Source organism: Lissotriton vulgaris, chromosome 2_1 (genome assembly GCF_964263255.1).
Source record: "Lissotriton vulgaris chromosome 2_1, aLisVul1.2, whole genome shotgun sequence".
NCBI classification, from domain to species: domain Eukaryota; kingdom Metazoa; phylum Chordata; class Amphibia; order Caudata; family Salamandridae; genus Lissotriton; species Lissotriton vulgaris.
Window position 1 is genome coordinate 625,051,651 of NC_141687.1, and position 22,870 is coordinate 625,074,520.

The 22,870-nt window shown below is 44.3% G+C and overlaps 1 protein-coding gene across 4 annotated transcripts in view; it reads left to right on the forward strand.

Moving 5' to 3' along the window:
- Nucleotides 1-22,870, forward strand: part of MACF1 (microtubule actin crosslinking factor 1) — a 1,022,862-nt gene that overhangs the window by 292,297 nt on the left and 707,695 nt on the right. For all 4 annotated transcript variants that reach the window (XM_086955743.1, XM_086955745.1, XM_086955746.1 and 1 more), the window contains 9 exons: nt 3,991-4,103; nt 4,252-4,358; nt 4,562-4,681; nt 7,024-7,119; nt 8,828-8,955; nt 9,034-9,127; nt 19,177-19,331; nt 19,426-19,696; nt 20,346-20,474. In XM_086955743.1, coding sequence (XP_086811869.1) covers nt 3,991-4,103; nt 4,252-4,358; nt 4,562-4,681; nt 7,024-7,119; nt 8,828-8,955; nt 9,034-9,127; nt 19,177-19,331; nt 19,426-19,696; nt 20,346-20,474 — 1,213 coding nt within the window. The remainder of the gene's footprint in view (nt 1-3,990; nt 4,104-4,251; nt 4,359-4,561; nt 4,682-7,023; nt 7,120-8,827; nt 8,956-9,033; nt 9,128-19,176; nt 19,332-19,425; nt 19,697-20,345; nt 20,475-22,870) is intronic.

Genomic DNA, 22,870 nt, shown 5'->3' on the forward strand with positions numbered 1-22,870 from the left:
TATTTGATCCTATAAGCACGTCAGCGCTGTCTTCCTGCTCTGTGTGTATTTGACCCTATAAGCTCGTCAGCGCTGTCTTCCTGCTCTGTGTGTATTTGACCATATACACTCGTCAGCACGGTCTTCCAGCTCTGTGTGTATGTGACCCTATAAGCTCGTCAGCACTGTCTTCCTGCTCTGTGTGTATTTGATCCTATAAGCTCGTCAGCACTGTCTTCCTGCTGTGTGTGTATTTGACCCTCTAAGCTCGTCAGCACTGTCTTCCTGCATTGTGTGTATTTGATCCTATAAGCACGTCAGCACCGTCTTCCTGCTCTGTGTGTATTTGACCCTATAAGCTCGTCAGCACTGTCTTCCTGCATTGTGTGTATTTGATCCTATAAGCACGTCAGCACCGTCTTCCTGCTCTGTGTGTATTTGACCCTATAAGCTCGTCAGCGCTGTCTTCCTGCATTGTGTGTATTTGACCCTTATAGCACGTCAGCACTGTCTTCCTGCTCTGTGTGTATTTGACCCTATAAGCTCGTCAGCACTGTCTTCCTGCATTGTGTGTATTTGATCCTATAAGCACGTCAGCACCGTCTTCCTGCTCTGTGTGTATTTGACCCTATAAGCTCGTCAGCGCTGTCTTCCTGCATTGTGTGTATTTGACCCTTATAGCACGTCAGCACTGTCTTCCTGCTCTGTGTGTATTTGACCCTATAAGCTCGTCAGCGCTGTCTTCCTGCTCTGTTTGTATTTGACCCTTATAGCACGGTAGCGCTGTCTTCCTGCTATGTGTGTATTTGACCCTATAAGCTCGTCAGCGCTGTCTTCCTGCTCTGTGTGTATTTGACCCTTATAGCACGTCAGCACTGTCTTCCTGCTCTGTGTGTATTTGACCCTATAAGCTCGTCAGCACTGTCTTCCTGCATTGTGTGTATTTGACCCTTATAGCACGTCAGCACTGTCTTCCTGCTCTGTGTGTATTTGATCCTATAAGCTCGTCAGCGCTGTCTTCCTGCTCTGTTTGTATTTGACCCTTATAGCACGGTAGCGCTGTCTTCCTGCTATGTGTGTATTTGACCCTATAAGCTCGTCAGCGCTGTCTTCCTGCTCTGTGTGTATTTGACCCTTATAGCACGTCAGCACTGTCTTCCTGCTCTGTGTGTATTTGACCCTATAAGCACGTCAGCACTGTCTTCCTGCTCTGTGTGTTTTTGACCCTATAAGCACGTCAGCACTGTGTTCCAGCTCTGTGTGTATTTGACCCTTATAGCACGTCAGCACGGTCTTCCAGCTCTGTGTGTATTTGACCCTATAAGCTCGTCAGCACTGTCTTCCTGCTGTGTGTGTATTTGACCCTCTAAGCTCGTCAGCACTGTCTTCCTGCATTGTGTGTATTTGATCCTATAAGCACGTCAGCACCGTCTTCCTGCTCTGTGTGTATTTGACCCTATAAGCTTGTCAGCACTGTCTTCCTGCATTGTGTGTATTTGATCCTATAAGCACGTCAGCGCTGTCTTCCTGCTCTGTGTGTATTTGACCCTATAAGCTCGTCAGCGCTGTCTTCCTGCTCTGTGTGTATTTGACCATATACGCTCGTCAGCACGGTCTTCCAGCTCTGTGTGTATGTGACCCTATAAGCTCGTCAGCACTGTCTTCCTGCTCTGTGTGTATTTGATCCTATAAGCTCGTCAGCACTGTCTTCCTGCTGTGTGTGTATTTGACCCTCTAAGCTCGTCAGCACGGTCTTCCTGCATTGTGTGTATTTGATCCTATAAGCAAGTCAGCACCGTCTTCCTGCTCTGTGTGTATTTGACCCTATAAGCTCGTCAGCACTGTCTTCCTGCATTGTGTGTATTTGATCCTATAAGCACGTCAGCACCATCTTCCTGCTCTGTGTGTATTTGACCCTATAAGCTCGTCAGCGCTGTCTTCCTGCATTGTGTGTATTTGACCCTTATAGCACGCCAGCACTGTCTTCCTGCTCTGTGTGTATTTGACCCTATAAGCTCGTCAGCACTGTCTTCCTGCATTGTGTGTATTTGATCCTATAAGCACGTCAGCACCGTCTTCCTGCTCTGTGTGTATTTGACCCTATAAGCTCGTCAGCGCTGTCTTCCTGCATTGTGTGTATTTGACCCTTATAGCACGTCAGCACTGTCTTCCTGCTCTGTGTGTATTTGACCCTATAAGCTCGTCAGCGCTGTCTTCCTGCTCTGTTTGTATTTGACCCTTATAGCACGGTAGCTCTGTCTTCCTGCTCTGTGTGTATTTGACCCTATAAGCTCGTCAGCGCTGTCTTCCTGCTCTGTGTGTATTTGACCCTTATAGCACGTCAGCACTGTCTTCCTGCTCTGTGTGTATTTGACCCTATAAGCTCGTCAGCACTGTCTTCCTGCTCTGTGTGTATTTGACCCTATAAGCTCGTCAGCACTGTCTTCCTGCATTGTGTGTATTTGACCCTTCTAGCACGTCAGCACTGTCTTCCTGCTCTGTGTGTATTTGATCCTATAAGCTCGTCAGCGCTGTCTTCCTGCTCTGTGTGTATTTGACCCTATAAGCACGTCAGCACTGTCTTCCTGCTCTGTGTGTATTTGACCCTATAAGCACGTCAGCACTGTGTTCCAGCTCTGTGTGTATTTGACCCTTATAGCACGTCAGCACAGTCTTCCAGCTCTGTGTGTATGTGACCCTATAAGCACGTCAGCACCGTCTTCCTGCTCTGTGTGTATTTGACCCTATAAGCTCGTCAGCACTGTCTTCCAGCTCTGTGTGTATGTGACCCTATAAGCACGTCAGCACCGTCTTCCTGCTCTGTGTGTATTTGACCCTATAAGCTCGTCAGCGCTGTCTTCCTGCTCTGTGTGTATTTGACCCTATAAGCTCGTCAGCACTGTCTTCCTGCTCTGTGTGTATTTGACCCTATAAGCTCGTCAGCACTGTCTTCCTGCATTGTGTGTATTTGATCCTATAAGCACGTCAGCACTGTGTCCAGCTCTGTGTGTATTTGACCCTATAAGCTCGTCAGCACCGTCTTCCTGCTCTGTGCGTATTTGACCCTATAAGCTCGTCAGCACTGTGTTCCAGCTCTGTGTTTATTTGACCCTATAAGCTCGTCAGCACTGTCTTCCTGCATTGTGTGTATTCGATCCTATAAGCTCGTCAGCACTGTGGTCCAGCTCTGTGTGTATATGAGCACATAGGGATATGTCTCTTTTGATTTGAGTTACAAGCTGGCCCCACTTTGTGTGTTTTGTTATTGGCACTGTATGCCTGATCTGTGTGTGTATGGTTGTCCGAGGACAGCTGCCTAGCACCGCTCCTCTGTTTGGGCAACAGTGACATCCCTCTGCCCCGCTATGTTTGTACTTATGTGTGTGCGTGTGTCTGCACTAGTCCCTTCTATATATATTTGTGTGTCTCTAGGTGTCCGTACCATAACTTTGCTCTTTATGTAGTTGGGTATATGATGACGAGAATCAGTGTCTACTGTGCATTTCTTGCTTTGTATATTTAGACATCTAACAAAAGAACTCTGTGCCCCTGCTTTGTGTGTGTTGTCTTAGGTGTCAAACTTGTGTTCCTGTTCTGTGTGTATATTAATCAGTATTTTTATAGCTTAGAGGTATTACTTACCCCCAGGGGTATCTGGGCCCTGAGGGGGTTGGTTCTCCGTCGAAAAGCCAGGTCTTGAGTTCCTTTCTGAATTCCGCCAGGGAGGGTGCTTTTCGGAGGTGGAGTGGGAAGTTATTCCAGGTCTTGGCGGCGATGTAGGAGATTGATGTCAGCATTGTGTGACTGCTCTCTTTATTTTTGTGTGTCTCGGATGGTTTGCATTGCGTCCCCACTCCATGTGTGTATTTGGGTGCCTAAGGTTGTCAGCAGTGGTCTTATAAATGCAGCAGCACTGTGTTCCTGGTCAATGACAATTTGGTTTGCGTGAGGGTGTCCTATCCTGCTCTCAGTTTTGACTTATGGAGTTTTGATTCTGTTTGTTTCCTGCAGACCGGATCTGGTGGACATGGAACGGGTCGAGATTCAGAGTAACCAAGAGAATTTGGAGCAGGCCTTCGAAATCGCAGAAAGGCTGGGGGTCACCCGCCTTCTAGACACTGAAGGTGAGAGAGCCTCTGATCCAAGGAGGCCATTGGAGCAACTACAGAAGAAATGTAGTGCCTCCTTGAAATACTACATGCTGAGGTGTGCACAGATAATTAAAGGAGCCATCGCTGTCCTTCTCTTCCTAACTCGTACCCTTTTTTCCAGATGTGGATGTTGCATCCCCCGACGAGAAGTCTGTTATCACTTACGTGTCCTCCATCTATGATGCCTTCCCCAAAGTACCAGAGGGTGCTGAGGGAATCAGTGCCACAGTGAGTACATATCACTCCAATAAACTTTTCCCTAATGATCAGCAGTTGGAGTAACTCCATCTCTTCTTTTCTGGCTATACTCCTAAGACTGCTGTGGGTTTGTGGTGTTTATCAGGAACATTTTGCAGAATCTCCTCATTGCGTTCTAGTGGTGACTGGACAGATCGGTGTGAATCATCTTTTCAATCTTTACTCTTTCCTAGGAAGTTGACACTCGGTGGCAGGAATATCAGAACAGAGTTGATTCGCTCATTCGGTGGATCAAACAACACACGATCCTGATGTCCGACAAATCCTTCCCACAGAACCCTATCGAGTTAAAAGTAAGTTTGAGTGCAAGGTTCGATACTTAGTAAAGGGTCAACATAGGAAAACACTTGGAAATGTGGCACTTTGTGGGAATAGTAGAACACAGCTAAATTTTACTTCTTGGGATGAGTTTGGAGAGGAGCAGACAGCGGCATACTTGCCTACCAAGTCAATGGACGGATATTTGACTTCAGATCCTTCAGTGCTGCTTCCAGGTTCATTGAGAACTAATTTACACCTAAAGGACACTACCCCCTCTCCCCAGCCAAGCAAGGAGCCTCTCCATGAAAGCCAATTAAATGCACTTTTTTATTCCCATAGTGAAAGTTAAAGACAAAGGGGTTGAGAAAGGGCTTGTCTGTGACACATGCTAGATTACAACACTTTTCTCTAAGTCATCTAGTCAAACAAGAGACCAAAAGATTTCCTTTTTTATGCCCAGATCATGTCTGCACATTGGCATTTGTGGTTGGAAACATGGCAAGTATTGTTTAACTGTACTACATGTGCACACTGGTTGGCATGCTGGTGGCTGCCGAATCCAGAACCTTCATTGTGGAAAGTGCTGTTTTGATGCTGCATTGAGCGTAGGAGGGTGGCGCTGCCACTCCATGATGTGTCAGCAGAATGCAGAACAATTTTGAGGCCCGTCTCTTGGAGCAGGTCGAATGATTTGAGGGATCATCGAAAAGTAGAGGAGCAGTGCTGAGGGACAGATGCCCTGTGGGGCAGAGAGACATATTTGAGGATGAGGGTAGGTCGGTTGGTGTGTGGGGCAGGTGACCAGGTAATGGCTGCCTGTGTTAGGCATTTAAGGATGGAGAGTGTGCATAACATGGTCATGGCCTACACCCCTCGTGTTGCTGATCTTAGAGTTTTGATGCCTGTAGTGTCTGTTCCAGGGGCTACATAAATAGTATGTACACCTTCCTACCATTTTAATTAATTTTTTACCAACAATACAAACATAAACTGCAGTCCAAATAAACTGTCCTCAAACCTTCCAGAAATCCTTAAATAGTGAGTAACCACCTTCTAAATTCTTTTCATTCCAAAACATTAACAGTTTTTATACCCCATGTTTCTTAGCTCTTTATAAGGCGCTATGTTCAGACCTTCTTGTAAAATGTATATGATACAATCATAAGAAGCAATGTGGAGAGACCACTGCATCTAAAATAAGAGCTTCATTTACACTGTTTACATAAAAAAATATGGCAAGTAATATCTTTAAGTGAAAAAACATTTAATGTTCTTAAAATTGAATTGTAAAAAAAGGTAGTGTCAAAATGAGAAATGCTCCTTCTTTTATATCCTGGTTCAGTTTTCCTACCGCTTACTTTGGCTATTGTTGAGTCACCATTTACTTCACCCTGTAAAGAGTAAAATAATGCACTATAGATCCACATCACAATCTTACAAAAGGCGATTCTCTGTCCTATTCAGTGGTATTTGGTGGTTTATCGAGGGCTACCTAACAGTAGTGAATCCCTCTAAACAAATCCATTTGTAGACCCGAAAGCCCCTTAACGTCTCCAAGTACTTCAAGAATAATGATGTACCCTATTTCTTGACTATCTAAGAACGTGGCCTTCCTTGTAGTGGAGCTTAAATGTATGTTGCAGTTATTCTGGGAAGTGGGGGTTGTGGGGCAGGGATACGGTTTGAACAAGCAAGGCCTTGGAAGCTCTTGCAAGCCCTGTTCAGCTCATAATACCCTCCAAACATAAACTAGCACCTTCCATCTAATTGTTTTTAATGTTTTGGGGTTGCGCCCCGAAAATGCATTATTCCAGAGGCGATATGAGAAGCTCAAACAATTTTGCACTGTCCCCACTGGGATGGTTTATAAATAAATGCCATCTCCTCACAGCAGCTGCCAAGAAGTAGAGTTTCACACAGGGAAGGGTGTCCCCATAATTTTGGGCAAATTAATATTATCGGGGTGGTATGTCATTGGTTTGATTGCCATGTAACTGAATTGAACCTCAAGTGGACCTTTACAAAATAGGAACAGGGAATACATGTGGAAGAGTAATCTATTTAGGTTCAGTTTCTTCTATCTTTCAAACCAGACTGTAATGTTATGTAAGTCTTTCAGGAAAATGTCTTTAAAGTTTAAACAGACCTTTGAACTTGGATGCAGTTTCTAATCCTTAGTATTTCATTTGCTTAGTGGTGTGAGCAATTTCTTGATCTGGCTCGTGTTGACGATCCATGTCACTAGGCTTTTGACATGGAATGTCATTGTGTGTAGAATGTCGTAGCACTTGTATATGTTGTGTCGTGGGGTGAGCAAAACATTGGATGCTCTAACATGACTTTCGAGCCTTGATAATTGTGTCTTTTCCTTTAGGCACTTTATAATCAATATGTACACTTTAAAGAAACTGAAATACCCGCCAAGGAAGAAGAAAAGAGTTGGATCGAGAAGTTATATAAATTATTAGAGGTAAGAGTGGTCACTATTAATGGGATGTTAAAATCTGCCAAACTGGAGAAGAGGCAGATGTATGTGGAATCCATTCCTGAACCGTTCTCCAAGGATAATTGAGTTAGATACACAGCAGCCTTTTAAGAGGGCAGCAAGCAGCAGGGTCATGCCCCAGCGCTATACAGTGAAAGTATCTGTTTAACCCTGTGAAACTGGGACTTTGAGCACTGGACTTTTCTCCATAGGTAATGATTATTTAAAAAACTTGTTTGTACCAGTTGTCTTTTTGCTTCTATCAAAGTTTTGGTGGTCTAGTCTTTTGCTGCTTTTTCGTGTTGTTTTTTCTTCAGCACGTAGTCTGCCATTAGTATGGCTTCATAGCACCATTAGACAACATGGTGGTACTTCAGCAAGCAGTTCTAGGTTTTTCATAACATCCGAGTCATACTATGAAGATATTTTGTGAGTATTTTGTTTTTGTCCTGCATGAAATTGTGGTCAATTATTTTTCTTGCAGATTTGTTGCAATATTAGATACAATGTGTATTATAAAAATGGAAGTGTCTTTTCATGGCACTGCGCATCAGTGACAGAAAAAGCATCAAATGCCATTATGTAATTATTAGCACATTAGAACCTTAACACACCCACAGCTAACTTCAATGGAAATGACCAGAAATTTGAGGTGTCAGAGTGAAGGTGGTGCCAATAACCATAATTTGTAAATTTCTGTGATTGTTAGTGTCTAGATTACATTCGAAACATAATATGCTTTAGAAGTCTTTTTTCGGGTATTGTATTGATCGATGGAAAAATGAATGTTTAATACCTAATTTCATTGAAATACACATGATAGAAAGATAGTATGGCCTGAGGTCCTCAGGACAACAAAGTGATTTCTGACTAGTTCCTTCAGACATCTTCAGGATGATAAGCCTCATGTAATTTTGGGTTTACATCTTGAAGGTCCTCTGAAGTTTTTTTTTCTTTCTTTAAACTTTCTGTGGTTTCTGAGTTGGCACCTAGGGTATCTTTGAGGTGATGAATACCTCTCATGGTTTGTGGGTTGGTGCCTCAGAGGCTGTCATGATGATGCAGCCTCTACTGAAGACTTTATCAAGTTTGCAATCTATCCGGGGCATCCTCAGATGTCCACGGGATGACAGAGGCCTTTGGTGGTTTATGGAATGACACACACAAGTGTTCAGTAAATAATGGCATTTGACGTTTTTTTGGTTGATGCCTCATAGATCCTCAGGGTTTCAGTGATGCCACCAGTGTCTCTGAGATCCTTGGAACATCTTGGTGGTGCTCTCGATGATAACTGCTTCTGACGATGTCTTGGTTTTGACCTTTTTGGTGCTGCAGGCTTTTATGATCTTGCTTAATTTCGGGAACAGTGCTTTAGACATGTTTGGGGCGATAATGACCTTATACTGGGTTGGTCTCTTATTGGAGAGGGAGAGATTTGAGGGTGTGATGGCCCCCTGTTGGCTTCTAGGTTGGTATCTCAAGAGATGCTGAGGGCGATGAGGACCTGAAGAGAGCTTCTCATTTTCTTCTTTCTGTTTCAGGGCTTTAGATGTGAAGGGTGATGAAACCCTTTCGTGATTTCCATATTAATACCTAAAAGGTGCTTGGAACAAGAAAAGCCTCTTGTAGTTCTCTGGATGGTTGCCTGAGTGTTGCTCATGCATGTGAAACTCTTATTTGTTTTTATTTTTAGGTCTGGATTGAATTTGGACGTCTTAAGCTGCCCCCAGGCTGCCACCCTAATGATGTCGAAGAGGAGTGGGCCATGCTAATTGTGGAGATGCTGGAGCGGGAGAAGGCTCTACGCCCAGCCGTGGAAAAGTCAGTAGGTTTTTAAGGAGTCTTGCACTTATCTCTTTGTCTTTTATGGACTCTGGCTAACCTCCCTCTTCTGTGTAGGTTAGAGCTCCTGCTCCAGATCGCAAACAAAATCCAGAATGGTGCACTGAGCTGTGAAGAGAAACTGACCCTTGCAAGGAATACCCTGCAAGCTGTGAGTCCTCACCTCTCTCAAATATTCCTCTAATGTGTGGTCATCTTTCCTCAGCTACCTTCCTTATCTGGTCCCGTCGCTCTACTGCTCTGTTTGTGGCCTCTGAGTTCCTCACTGCATTTTCACGTCTTTGCAGCTGTGTCCACTCTCTACCCTCTACCCTGCTGTTTCCTGGCTGCCCTTCCTCTGTGCATTTGTTTCACCACTCTTTCCTCTCCTAGCACTTCTGTTTCTAATGTCCATCCTTTTTATTTTTTATCCTTTGTTTTTTTTCTCTGTCCTATAATAGCATTACCCTGTTCTCTATTTTTTTTAAATCTTTAAAGTTTTTACTTGCCCTTCCTATTCATACCTTCTCTCTGCTCTCAGTTTCTAGCCTGCTTTTCTCTATACGTTTTTGCCTTTCTTTATCTGTCTCTCACGTTCAGCGCATTGTGTCCATTCTTCTTTCTCTGATTTACATTTTCTCTTTCAGTTTACCACATCCATTGCAGTTACTTCAGGCCTAAGCACAATGTTCCTTTTTGTGTTTAATACCCTGACTGTGAGTCAGTCATCACTTTGATATGTCTCATGCACTCTCTTCAGCAGAGAATACCCTTATTTAAGCCCGGTGTGCTTTTAACCTCTTTTAATTCTTCCCTTGCCATCTGTCAATTTGTGCAGCGCCCCGGTCATCCCTTTTCTCTCTACCAATGACTCTTTTTTTGTATGAATAGAGCCTGTTTCATGTTCCCAGTTAGGTTTAAATTCTGGATTTTTGGAGAACAGAGGCCTGACAAAGGTTTAGCAAGTTCCACTTTCATTGCCTGAAAATATGACTGTTAAAACCCTGCACAAATAAATAAAATGCATCTCCAAAAGAAACTCTTTTTAGGTCTCGCCTGAGACAGCGCATGCGCTGCATCTTCGAGACATTTAGTAAGTGGCTTTTAAAAGTGCCACCAGAGGCTTTTGCTGGCTTAGAGCTTGCGCTCACGAGCTCGTGCACAGCTGCCATCTGTGCTTTTTATTGCTGTAATCAGGCTCCTCTGCTTGCACTACCCTCCTTCCTTTTCCCCCTCCCTCCTGGTCAGCTTCATTTCTGTGTTCTAGCTGTGAATCATGCTCCTCTGCTCGCACTCCCCCTCCCTCTTTGTCGGTTTCATTTGTGTCTTCTATCACTGTGAATGCTCCTGCTACCACCAGGCACATACACCATCAGTCGTCAGTGCGCGCTTCCACCAGGCACACACACCACCAGCCGTCAGTGCTCACTTCCACAAGGCACACACACCACCAGCCATCAGTGCATGCTTTCACCAGGCACACACACACCACCAGCCATCTGTGCACGCTTTCACCGGGCTCACACACCACCAGCCGCCAGTGCACGCTTTCACTGGGCACACACACCACCAGATGTCCGTTCACACTTCCACCGGGCACATACACCACCAGCTGTCAGTGCACGCTTCCACCAGGTACACACACACCACCAGCCATCAGTGCACGCTTCCACCAGGCACACACACCCACCACCAGCCGTCAGTGCACACTTCCACCAGGCACACACACCACCAGCCGTCAGTGCACACTTTGACCAGGCACACACACTACCAGCCGTCACACACTACCAGCCATCGTTGCACGCTTCCACCAGGCACACACACTCACTACCAGCCGTCGGTTCACACTTTCACCGGGCGCACACACCAGCAGCCGTCGGTGCACGCTTTCACCAGGCACACACACTACCAGCCGTCACACACTACCAGCCGTCGGTGCATGCTTCCACCAGGCACACACCACCAAAAGTCAGTGCACGCTTTCACCAGGCACACACAGACCACCAGCCGTCAGTGCACGCTTCCACCAGGTACACACACCACCAGCAATCAGTGCACGTTTCCACCAGGCACACACACCATCAGCAATCAGTGCACGCTTCCACCAGGCGCACACACCACCAGCCGCCAGTGCACGCTTCCACCAGGCACACACATCAACAGCTGTCAGTGCACACTTTCACCAGGCACACACATCACCAGCCGTCAGTGCACGCTTTCACCAGGCACACACCACCAGCCGTCAGTGCAGCAGGCAGGCTCTTCTCAGAGTTTCTTGGTAAATATGTGTTTGATCCCTGGGAGGGAGTGGGTCGAGTTTCCTTAAACCATGCTGAGTATGCAGATGCAGTGCATGAACTCCTGTGTGAGTGAGTCGTGCTGCCTGGGGCTCACTCACTCTACACTTGTAAATTGCGCCCGCACCAGGCTTTTTCTCATTTACAAAGTTTGGCGCATGCACACAGCTAGGCAGCCCCCACACCCCCGGGAACGACTGCTTCCTACAACCAGAATGGAAACAACATTCAGAGCAATGAAAACAAGTTCATTTGCTGCAAAGAACTGTTAACAAAAACCATGTCCAGCTATTGTAGATCTGGCAACTTAAACAAAACAGCAACAAAAAACAAACAAGCACTGGCATAGCCAATAGGTCTCGCTTTTTGGACCCTATAAGTATTTGATTATGCAGCAGAAAATCCTTGGTGCAACACCACCAACTGTTGCATGGCTAAACACTTATAAGGTCCCAAATGCGAGACCTATTGGCTATGCCAATGCTTGTTGTATTAGAGGTAGTGGATAGAGTGCTTGTCACCCTTTCCGATATACAAGTAGATGGCACAGTTAAACAAGAAATGTATTTCAATGCAGTACTAAAAAGTTCTTTAATAAATTAAATGTGTACTAAATGTAAAGCCTAAAGCACTTCAAAACTCGTATCTGATAAAAGCACCCACTAACAGCTTTCCTTCAGGCTGCCCCGGAGGCACCCTGGACTTTAATAAATGGAGGCCAAATGAGATTGGGTGGCTTTCCGCTATTTGGAGTAAACCGTTCCCCACTGATAAATTAGTCTGGACAAGATTCACTTGCTGGAGGCAAAGTCTATTTTTTGTCTCATTGCATTTCTCAGAGCAAATTAGATGAGTGGAGATTCAGGTTTTAAATCATGCGTTTTAGATCGCATACTGTGCAATGCCATTCATTCTTGAATTTAGAATACTACAACTTGTTTCATAGTCTGATTTAGAATCGAGCATGCACAGAATGACCCATGATCGTGATCCCCCGAAACCCACAGTACGGTAGCACATAGGCTTCCACTTCAGATTATTTGATTTCAGTTTCGGAGATGAAATTGTGTGTTCAATGTGGAAACTTGAAAATAAAACTTTTGTCACTGGTGTGGCACTGAGGAATTACTGTTTATGAAAGAAATCCTTGAGAGGTCAGTATTGCGCCAGAAATACTCCCACCAAAATTACAGGCCATATGAGGATGACTCAGAGGTGGGTGGGGTATGGGAAATATGTCTTTTTAATTCTTCATCAATTGCTCTGAGAGGTTGGCACAGTTTAGTCCGCTTCAGGTTTGTAATGTGTGCCTTCCTCAAGACAACAATTAATTGAATTGTCTGGCATGACAAACGTGAGATTAAAAAGAATGTTTGTCAGCTTCTTTGTTGGCTCTCTTCGCTGCTGCGGAAAGGTTGTGAATGAGAAATTGGCACAGCGGTGCATATGAAGAGTTTCAAAGTGATGCTGAAATTGGGGTACAGTACAACCCTTCTGATGTAGTCGACCCGGAGGAAGAGGATCAAGGGTAGTCATATTTAGAATATGGAGAACCTGGTCCATGAAATATTGAAAGAAGTAAAGCTCCTTCTAAACCCAACGGGTGAGGTACAGATGATCTGGACACACAGTGAGACTCTAGAAAGGAGGTAGGTGAGTTGTAGAGCGTACTCTAAAAGAAGATCGACACACAATGGTGATTGGCCTCAAAATAATTCTCAGCACCTGTAAAACAATAGTCTTAAAACGAACAAGGTTTTTCTATAGCTGAAAAAAAAGACTCCACTCTATTCGTGCAGTGAGAAGAAACACAGGATTACAGACAAAAATGCATTTATGTAGATCTTGAGATGGCACAATATCTCAAAAACATCTGGATTCCAAGGAGGACAAGGAACCACACCACTCCTTAGGCAGCAGACAACACTGCATGGACAAAAACTAAGAGAAATATACATTTTGAGGAAGCTATTGAACCTGCGTTGGATAAGTCTAAGTCAAAAGAGGAAACAACCCCATGGGATACACCACCATATTCATCCATCTGTACCTCAGTATCCAAATTCAGAGGCAAAGACCAAGCACATGAGTAGCATCACACACAGATGAGGGAATGATGCATGAGGCACTTCTATCATGGAATTTTAAGCATGTTTCCTCATTTATGGAGAAATGTGTAGGAGGAAGGTGTCCTCATAGAAAATGTATCTACTGCAAAAACATTTCAGTGTTTACCCATTTTGAAAATAGTTTGGGAAAGCACATCAGAAATCTTCATAAAGATAATTCAGATGGATACTTCTGTGCAGATTCCTTACCTTGGAACACTCCCCAGGTGTCAGACTGGGTATGAAAATCTTTTCTCCGTGGCTTGCTCTTCCTCACTATAGATGATGCCTTTTACATTGATCTAAAGAATGAAAGTGGGCTTGACACCTTGCTTGAGACAGAGGCTAATTCACCACTTAGGCCACCAAAGGAAGAGAGTTCCTCCTTTGCAGTGGTGGTTCGGAGGACAGCTGCAGCTCTAGAATTACAGCTATCCTTCGTTGAGACCAAAACAGAGATCTTTACTGAGATCTTACAGCTTTGGCCATCTACTTCAGAGCCCTTCCTTTCCTTTAACTGTGCTCTTAGTAATAGCTTGATGGCTCTGTGGTCACAGCCTTGCCCTCCTGTGAATGGGCAGGTGGCCAGGCATCATAAACTCGCACCTGATGACCTAGGTTTTCTCACCAAGCATCCCACTCCAGACAGACTGGCCTCCACCAGCAGAGTGAATCCAACCACTCTTCCAAACAGGGAACCCAAGAGGCTTTTGATAAGCAAATGTTTTCTTCGACCAGTCGAATAGTACAATTCAGTACAAAAATCTGGTTTGTTTGCTGGGTTGTTACACACATGGCCTAGGGGCCATGGCTAGTGAGATCTTGCCAGCAGTCCCAGAGAATTTTAGAGCCTCTTTGCGTCATACAATTCGTGATTAACATAACGCAACCAAATATGTAATCTGCACAGTTCGGGATAATGTGAATCGCCTGACTGTAGGAGCTAGCGTTGTACTTCATAGACCTGCGTGGATATATTCCACAGGATTTTCCAGCGATGTACAGGTTCTGCCTTTTCGGTGACAGGGCAGAATCTGTTAGAACCCTTTGGACAGTAGAACTATGGCATGCTCTTTTCGTCCGTTTCACCCCTGCTAAACATTTCCTGCATCAGTCCAGAAAGGTTAGAGGTTATTCCAGAGGGCAGTCATATACACAAAGCCAACTTTTGCAACCGGTGCAGGAGGCACCCCAGTCCTTTTGAGGACGTGGGTCAGGCAGGCAGCATCACGGCCAGCAAAGGTGTTCATCCTTAAATTCCTTTTCCCCCTCCTGCAATACCCGCTTATCCTTTTAGTTCCTTAGTGGTGAATGCCCAACTGGTGGGGAGGAGGATTTGACATTTCTTCCTGGGTTGGCGATCCATCACATCATACAGATGGATCAAAACTAATAGTTCAAAATGACTTTGTCCTACCTTTTTTGTTTCTATCCCCTCCCACTGTTGCTCCCACACCAGAGCGCATTTCTTATGAACACCTGTCCATTATGTTACAGGAAGTTTAGCTATTTTTCTCCAAGGGTGACATCAAGGGGGTTCCAGACTAAGAAAGAGGAAAGGGTTGTTACTCTTGCTGTTTCTTTTTTTCCAAAGAAGAACAAAGGGCTCATGCCTATTTTGGACCTTTGAATGCCTTCCTTTAGGAGGACAAATTCAAAATTCTCAAACTGGCCCATAGCCTGTCTGCTCTGGACCTAAATGACTGAATGATGTCCTTGGACCTACAGGATGCATATTTTCAAATACCCATCCTGCATTCCCACAGACATTTGCTGTTCAAGGTGGGCCAAAAGCATTTGAAGTAAAGTGTGTTCTCTTACAGCCTCACCAGCGTTCATTGGTTGTTCACAAACGTGATTACTGTGGTCGCTGCTCACCTTTGAAGATCAGAGGTATCCGTATTCCGGTACCTCGATGACTGGCTGTTGAAGGCAGGCTCACCAGAATTAGTTGTGGCCATTTGTCTGTCTCTGAAGGCCTTCCTGCCATCCATCAAGTGGAGCTGCCACAGGTTCTGAAGGACAGCACCACCGCCATGTGGTAGTACGACAAGCAATGCAGAATTGGGTCTGGGTCTGGTGTTAGGAGGCTTTACACCTCTGGAGGTGGCTGGAACTCCAGGGCCTTTTCCGGATCATAAACCACTTAGCAGGGTTCCTGCATACTGGAGCAGAAGAACTAAGCAGGTGGTGTTTGGCAGATGACAAGTGGTGTCAGGATTCCAAGGTGGCATAGTATGTTTTCCAACTGTCGGGAGATCCATTGCTAGATCTTTTCATCACTGTTGAGAACGTACATTGTTGGAAGTTTTGCACATTGGAGTTTCCTCAAGAAAACTCATTAGGAGATGTGTTTTGTCTGGAATGGAATACAGGACTTATGTACACCTCCCTCCCCGAGTTCTGTAGAGGATTAAGAATGACCAGGCACAAGTCATCCTAGTGGCTCCCACATTAAGCAGCAGCAGCAGCAACTGACTGCATTTGATCTGCTGCCTGAAGTGGTAGATGTCATCTTTGCCCCTTGCAACTTTCCATAATATTTATGCCAGGTGCTCGGACATTTGTGGCCTGATGTGACGTTTGCAAGACTGATTCCTTTCAAGCAAAGCTGTCAGATGTCCTTTTGTATGTGTTTTTTTCTCATCTTTTGCCTAGCATGGTCTTGCGTGGGCACTATTAAAGCTTTTTTTGCCAGCCCTTTCGGTATTTCTACATTTGCTGGACTAAGTGTCCCTATTTAAATTGCCTGTTATTAAAGGCTTGACACACATGTTTCCTCCCAAACCATTTGTGATGCCACTGTGGTACAATGCCATGGTCTTGACTTTCCTCTGGTGTGCACCCTTCGAGCCGATGTGTAGATGCGCTCTGCTTCTCCTGACTCATGAGACAAGGCCCATCTAGCCTGAGTCAGATATTCTGCCCCGAATGCAGATTCCTGCACGGGTGTGTGTCGAAGAGCCAAACTTTCAGGTTCAGAGAGACCAGGTTGTTTTATCTGCACACCTGCATTTTTACATAAGGTTATATTACCTTTGCATGTTAGTGAAGCAATTGAGTTACCCACATTGTTGCCAAATCCTTAAGATGGAGGAGAAAGAGCTTTATATCCTCTTGAGGTTTGGTGAGCTTTGTTGTACAACACTAACAGAACAAAAGTATTAGGCCTGATCAGGTGGTTTAGTGGACTAATGTGTCCACTGTAGGGGCCTGTGTTCGACCTCATGGTTACAGGTTCAAATCTCTCCTGGTCCAATCAGCCATTCTTCCTTCTGAGGTCCAGAAAACGAGTACCATGGAGTATGATAGTAATAATCATCTGTTATTCAGCTCTAACATACCCTTCTGTGTGAAAGTGCACTTTAGAAATACACGTTATGTTATGCAAAACTATTTTTGTAGTTTTCACAAAGCCTATCGTGGTAAATCAGTCCCCAAATCTGGAATTGCAAGATGGTTTGTAAGGAGCATTTATGTGTGTATGCACATGGTAAAAACACGATACTGTGAATACCTCAAGGACACAGTGCTCTTCAAAAAGGAGAAATCTAACACTAGCAGACATTTCCTAGAACATAACTAGAACACTTGGCCATGCATTCAATAAACAATATTGTGTTGACATTTGTGCAAGGAAAAAAGCACAAGTGGGTCCAACTTTTTAAAATCCTTATTCATTACTTGAATTGGCGCTTCCCATCATCTACAGCATTAGAGGTAGATGGGAAAACTGCTGGTCAGTCTATACGTCGCATGTTAGCCACATGTGCTGCAAATGGAACACATTACCTATAACACTGAGGACCTAATCTAGATCTCGGTGGCTGGGACACTCTGTCACAACTGGGACCTATATACCCTCCGCAGAATTAAAAGTGCCATAGGATATAATGCTCTTGTAATACGTTGTACAGTATATCGGTCACGTTTGTGATGAAGTATCCTATTAGTGGAGCCCTTATTCACGCCCTTAGTTTGCAACTTGCAGTGTTGTGGGCTCATATAGCCTCTCCCAACCATCCCTCTGCTTGTAAGTTTTTGTCGCTATCAGTGATTACTTTTACTTTACTGTACTACTTTTAGGGGACAGCACACCGAAATACTAACACCAAAGTTCTAATGCAAGAAAAATTCATAATCAGAGGTCGAGTTTGTGTCCTGAGGCATTGTGCGTTTTAATGGCGCGTGATCATGAGTTATTCTGTGCACACTTGGTTTAAAAAAAAAAATAAGTTGAAGTATTCCGAACCCAAAATGAGATAACGGGAGAGTGCACAGTTTGTCTTCTACAGCACTGCAGGCTCCACAGCTAGAGTTACAGATATGTAACCTTTTCCATATGCATGTAAGATGTGACGATTTTGAAGCAAAACACAAGATTAGCTCAGATGATGGCACAAGGATCCCACCCACCCCTTCAATTGTCAGCACTTGGTCTACACAACAGATGGATATCTGCGGCTCCAAAAGGACAATGCTAGTAATTATCCTGACACTTTACTAAGCATCTAGAACATGCGACCCAAAGTTCACTCTGAGCGTCCCCAGTACTGCTCTGCCTGCGGGAGACTCTCTCGAATGTCAAAAACTCTCATGGATTGGTTCTTTACTTGTTGCTAGTGAGACAGTCTCCTGGGGTTGAGGACATGAACGTAGCAGAAATGATCTCCTGTATTCTGTTGCAATCAGATGGGTTGCGTTCCCAGCGAGAATAAACAATCTGTAAGCACTTTGGAGTCCTGACTCCCAAGAAGGTAGATATCAAGAATCCCTGTTTCTGAGCAAGTCGTGCCCTAGAGTGAACTCTTGCTCCAGTGACCATTCCTCTTTAGTCTGTTGTTGGTGCAGAGACTAGTTTGTGGTCTTCCTATCGACTTTCCATATGCCTTCTGTTGAAGGATACAGCCCCTTGCCCAGAGATTCCAGATGCCTTTCCCCCTCTCCTAGCCAGTCCCAATTTGGACTGAGCATGGCTCGTGGTCATCACTGCTATTGAGCTTCTGTGTGTAGTCTGTTTACTTATGTAGAACTGTCCAATGGCCTCCCATTCCTTTCTCCCTCCTCATGCCCCATGTTCATATGTACAAAGCCTAACTGAGAAACCCTTTTCACTTCTTTTACCCTTTCCATGCCTCGGCTCTGGCTCCCCCATCTCTGTGTTCTTCCATTTGCCCCCAGTGTGTTGCACAAACCATGGACCCAACTCTCCCATTCCGGTGTCTACCCCTTGTACTCCCAAATCGTTGCGCTAACTCTGAATAATGTTACCCCATCTCCATATCCGTCCCCAGTCACCAATTCCGAGCAAACTTATCTTGCGCTTCTCATCCCTTTTTCCTTCCCTTTTCTTACTGTTCAGTTGTAGATAATCTTCCTCAGGCTCCCATTTCCGTATGTCTCTCTCTCTCTGTGCCCTCTATTCCTGTGTGCCTACCTCGCTGAGCCCCACCTTGTCACCTCATCCCTATACCCTTTGTTCAGTTGTGCAAATCCTACTTGTGCTCCCCTGTCCCTTTATCCCTCTCTGTGTCCCCAATTCATTTGTGCAAAACCTAACTCATGTGACACATCCATATGTCCCTTCTATTCTCCCTTTTCATCCTTGCATTCCCTGGTTTAGACACCTTCATCAGTATGTTCTTCCCATTGCCTCCTGTGCTGTTGTACAAACCCTCATATATGCGCATTAATCCCAGTCCTTGTTCTGCTGAGTTAAGCAAACACTAACTTGTGCTCCCCATCCCAAAATTCATATTGCTGGCAGAGCATGGCTAATTTTGTTGTGGTTTCTGATCCTGTTCCTTCTGTTGTAGGACGCTACTCACTTGGAGTCTGGCTTACCAGTGCAGCACGAGTCAGATGTGGTTATGTACCTATATGAATGTGAGGGCTTGTGCCGCATTCTTCAAACAGACCTGCAGATCCTGCGGGACGAGAAGTACTTCCAGCTAGAGGAGCTGGTATTCCGGTATGTACTGGGTGCACTGTGCATAGAAATGTAAAATAATTTGTGGTTGAGAGTTAAAAAGACAATTGGTAAAAAATATTATTTTCCCTGACAGGATAACACGGTTACAAGATGAGCTAATCACCTTGAAGTTGGAATGCTCCAATCTCTACAGGAAAGGGCATTTTGCCTCCTCAGACCTCTTGCACCCCTCCTCCACTAGCACCACTAGGACAGAAACCAACTCTCAGGCTCCACATACCGCCTCCATCACAGGCTTCCGACGCCCCATGAGTCGCGCTGAACTCCTGGCCATTTCCTCCTCTGAGGATGAGGGGAGTTTGCGCTTCATCTACGAATTGCTGGCCTGGGTGGAAGAAATGCAGGTGAGTTTCATGGGAGAGGGTGGGCTTGACTTGGAGCAAACGCTAAAGGGCAGAGTCTTTAATCAGTGAATTTCAGAGGCTGCTCTGGAGAATTCCACTCTGAAGGTTTCTGAGATCCAGAACCTCTTTTCCTAAAAAAATACTTTTCCATCCAGGGTCAGTTATTGGGATGTTATGGCCCACGTTACACATAGGTGGGTAATGAGAGCAGCATATTTGGTTGCAGTCTAGCATTTTCCTTCTCCAAGAAGTCATTGTGAAGCCCCTGGGTGATGACATTTATTCATCTTGGCCTTGGCATATGGTACCATTCCTGGGACTGGGCTGTGGGGCTGGTAAAGTTAACAAACTGGCTTTGAGGTTGATGTGTAGCAAAGACTATGTCCTATCTCCATTCCCAGAGTTTGGAAAGGCAGGATGATAAAGGGCTGTGCATATTGATGCCATGAGTCTCTATCTCCTTTGGCTGGCAGAGCTGGAGATGGCTGATCGGGGCACTCTGCTAGTTGCTCTCCTCATAGCTTGTGTTTTGTTAAGTGGCAGTATGTGGGCTTCATTGATGCTTGGTGTCCAGATGAGGTAATGTCTCTTTGGAGATATTGAGTGAGGGTTCACTGGTTGCTTTTGAGCTTCTTCATTTTCTTTACAGATGAAGTTGGAGAGGGCAGAATGGGGTAGTGACCTTCCCAGCGTGGAATCCCAACTGGAGACTCAAGGAATGATCCACAACAGTGTGGAAGACCTTGCAGCAAGTTTAAAGGAGGCCCGAATGTACGAGGTGAGTTTGGGTGATTTTGAGGTACTCCCGCATCCATGAAATGAGGGGCTTCAACATGCCTACGGGGAGCATAGAGGACCTGTTGGGGCACTAGAGAGAGCACATAGGACCGTCTGCATACTTTGGTGAATATGAGGGGGGAAGCGGGACTAGAGGCACATAATCATTCTTTGGGAGCTTAGAGATAGTCTCACATGGGCTCAGCTGGTGGGAAGATCGGAATTAGGTTTGGGAAAATGCACTAAGAACAGCAGAGAACCACCTGCATCCCCTGTAGAGGACAACGTGGACACATGTAGCACGATGAGAAGAATAAGACCTGAATCCCTAGTTGCAGCAGGTAAATTTACCTACGTTGTTTTGAAGGTTTGGCGTCCTACTGCAGTTTTACTTTTTACACCATAATGCACATTGGCCCATCTAACTGTGCACCACACAAACAGGCACTCTTTCAAGAAAATTCAACAATATTACCCGAAACGGTTTATATCATTGGACATTATTCACCCCTCAAGAAGGGCAATGTCTGAAATGCAGTAGAGCAAGGGGACAATGTTTTTAAGCTCCTGTATGTAATTGCCTTCTCAGTGTAAACAAATGGAACTAAGAATATTCAGTTGGATTAAAAATACTTAAGTGCCAATATTTATAGCACAATAAAAATTGATAATATAAGTACAGGCTTTGTGACTGGACGCACACACACACATATATATTTAATGTGTGCTCCAGTATGTGTACTGCAGGGCTCAGAGGCTGAAGGAAACCTTTTTTGTCAGCATTTAATCCTGTACCAAGTGGAAATGGACCTTATGATTGAGAGGTGTGGGCAGATATAATTCTATATTAACATACATTTAAGGATGTTCATCTTGAAAATGTTATCCTAAAACAGACAATCCCCTTGCTTAAAACATCCGTGGTGTAGTTGAAAGCTCTTTGCAGAGAAATCCTTATACAAGAGGATTTGAAGAGGTTGCCAAAAACAATTTGGAGAAAAAATGATAAATGCATAAACATCAAAGTAAACCAGAGACATTTTCAGCACAATGGGATTAAGTTTATATTTCACTACAGAGAAATTGTGAGAAAATATTGGACCTTCTAAGACGATAATATCATAATATTGGTGAACACTTGAAACAAATGTGCCTGGAGAGTTGGCCTGCTTTACCCACACAAGATATGTCCTAAAATGACCACCCAGAAGTCCTAAGAACTCCAACTCTGTATCACGCCGAATAACTGTTTCAATTTTATTAATCAAATATAACAAATTTTAGAGTCTGGATCCTTATCAGCCCTCAGTGGTCACCATATCTAACAATCCATTCTCAATAAAATAATCTTTTTCAACATTAAGGTTGGCTTCTATGGAGGTTAAAACTAAACTTGCACCCCAAGATCAAAATTTCAAACATGTCTTTGGATCCTTGCCCAACATTCTGCGTGAAACAAGTTTGGTCTCTGTCATCTGAAGTTACCACCCTTATTAACTCTTCACGTTCACCACGCTCTGTCCCCAACCAATTGAATCACACAATATTTTCTCCACTTAAAAAAAATTACCACAGTTCTCCAAGTGTTCAGCAGCATCACTCAGTTCTGAATTGAACATGCACTGAAAAAATACTGTTAAAAGTAGTAACAAATCAGTATCACAGTATATTGAACAGAGACACCCACGCCATGACCTCCAATTATGATATCAGTCAGCTAGACTGAGGAAATCTGCTCTGTCCAACATCAACAATATTAGCTCCCGCTATTCTTTGATGGCTGGGAAGAAGCCTATAATACTATTGCTAATGATATTTCTATGCAAACTAAATTATTGTTTTTTGTTAATCCATATTCTATACTCTTTTTCTTTTTTTTAAACTGTTTAATGCAGCCCATCTCAGCTAATTGATCAATATATGATACATTTTCATATCTTGTTGACAACACACAAATCTACTTCCACCTGGAGAACGATTCAGAAAACCAATGACACCACCACCTGGTTAGTCCACGTTCTGCAGCAGGTGTGAGAATGCTTTCTATGCTTAAATGGAGCCAAAACAATTCATTATCTCAGGACAACACACTGCCTGTCTGACATTTCATTGGCCTCAGATCACTGGCTTGGACTCTCACTACCACTCTGAAAACAAATAATGTGGGCATATTCTTTGACTCAAACTTTATATTCATCCTCAAATCAGTTTCATGCTCCAGGGAGCGAGTTTTAAAATCTCTTTGCTTCACAAATTCCTCCCCCTCACCGTTTTAAATTGATAATATGTCCCATTTTGAGACTGGTCGATTACTACAATGTAAACTACACAGATTTGCCAAAGATTTTGATGCAAAGACTACAGAATCTACAAAGTCAACTTGCCAAAATGCACCCA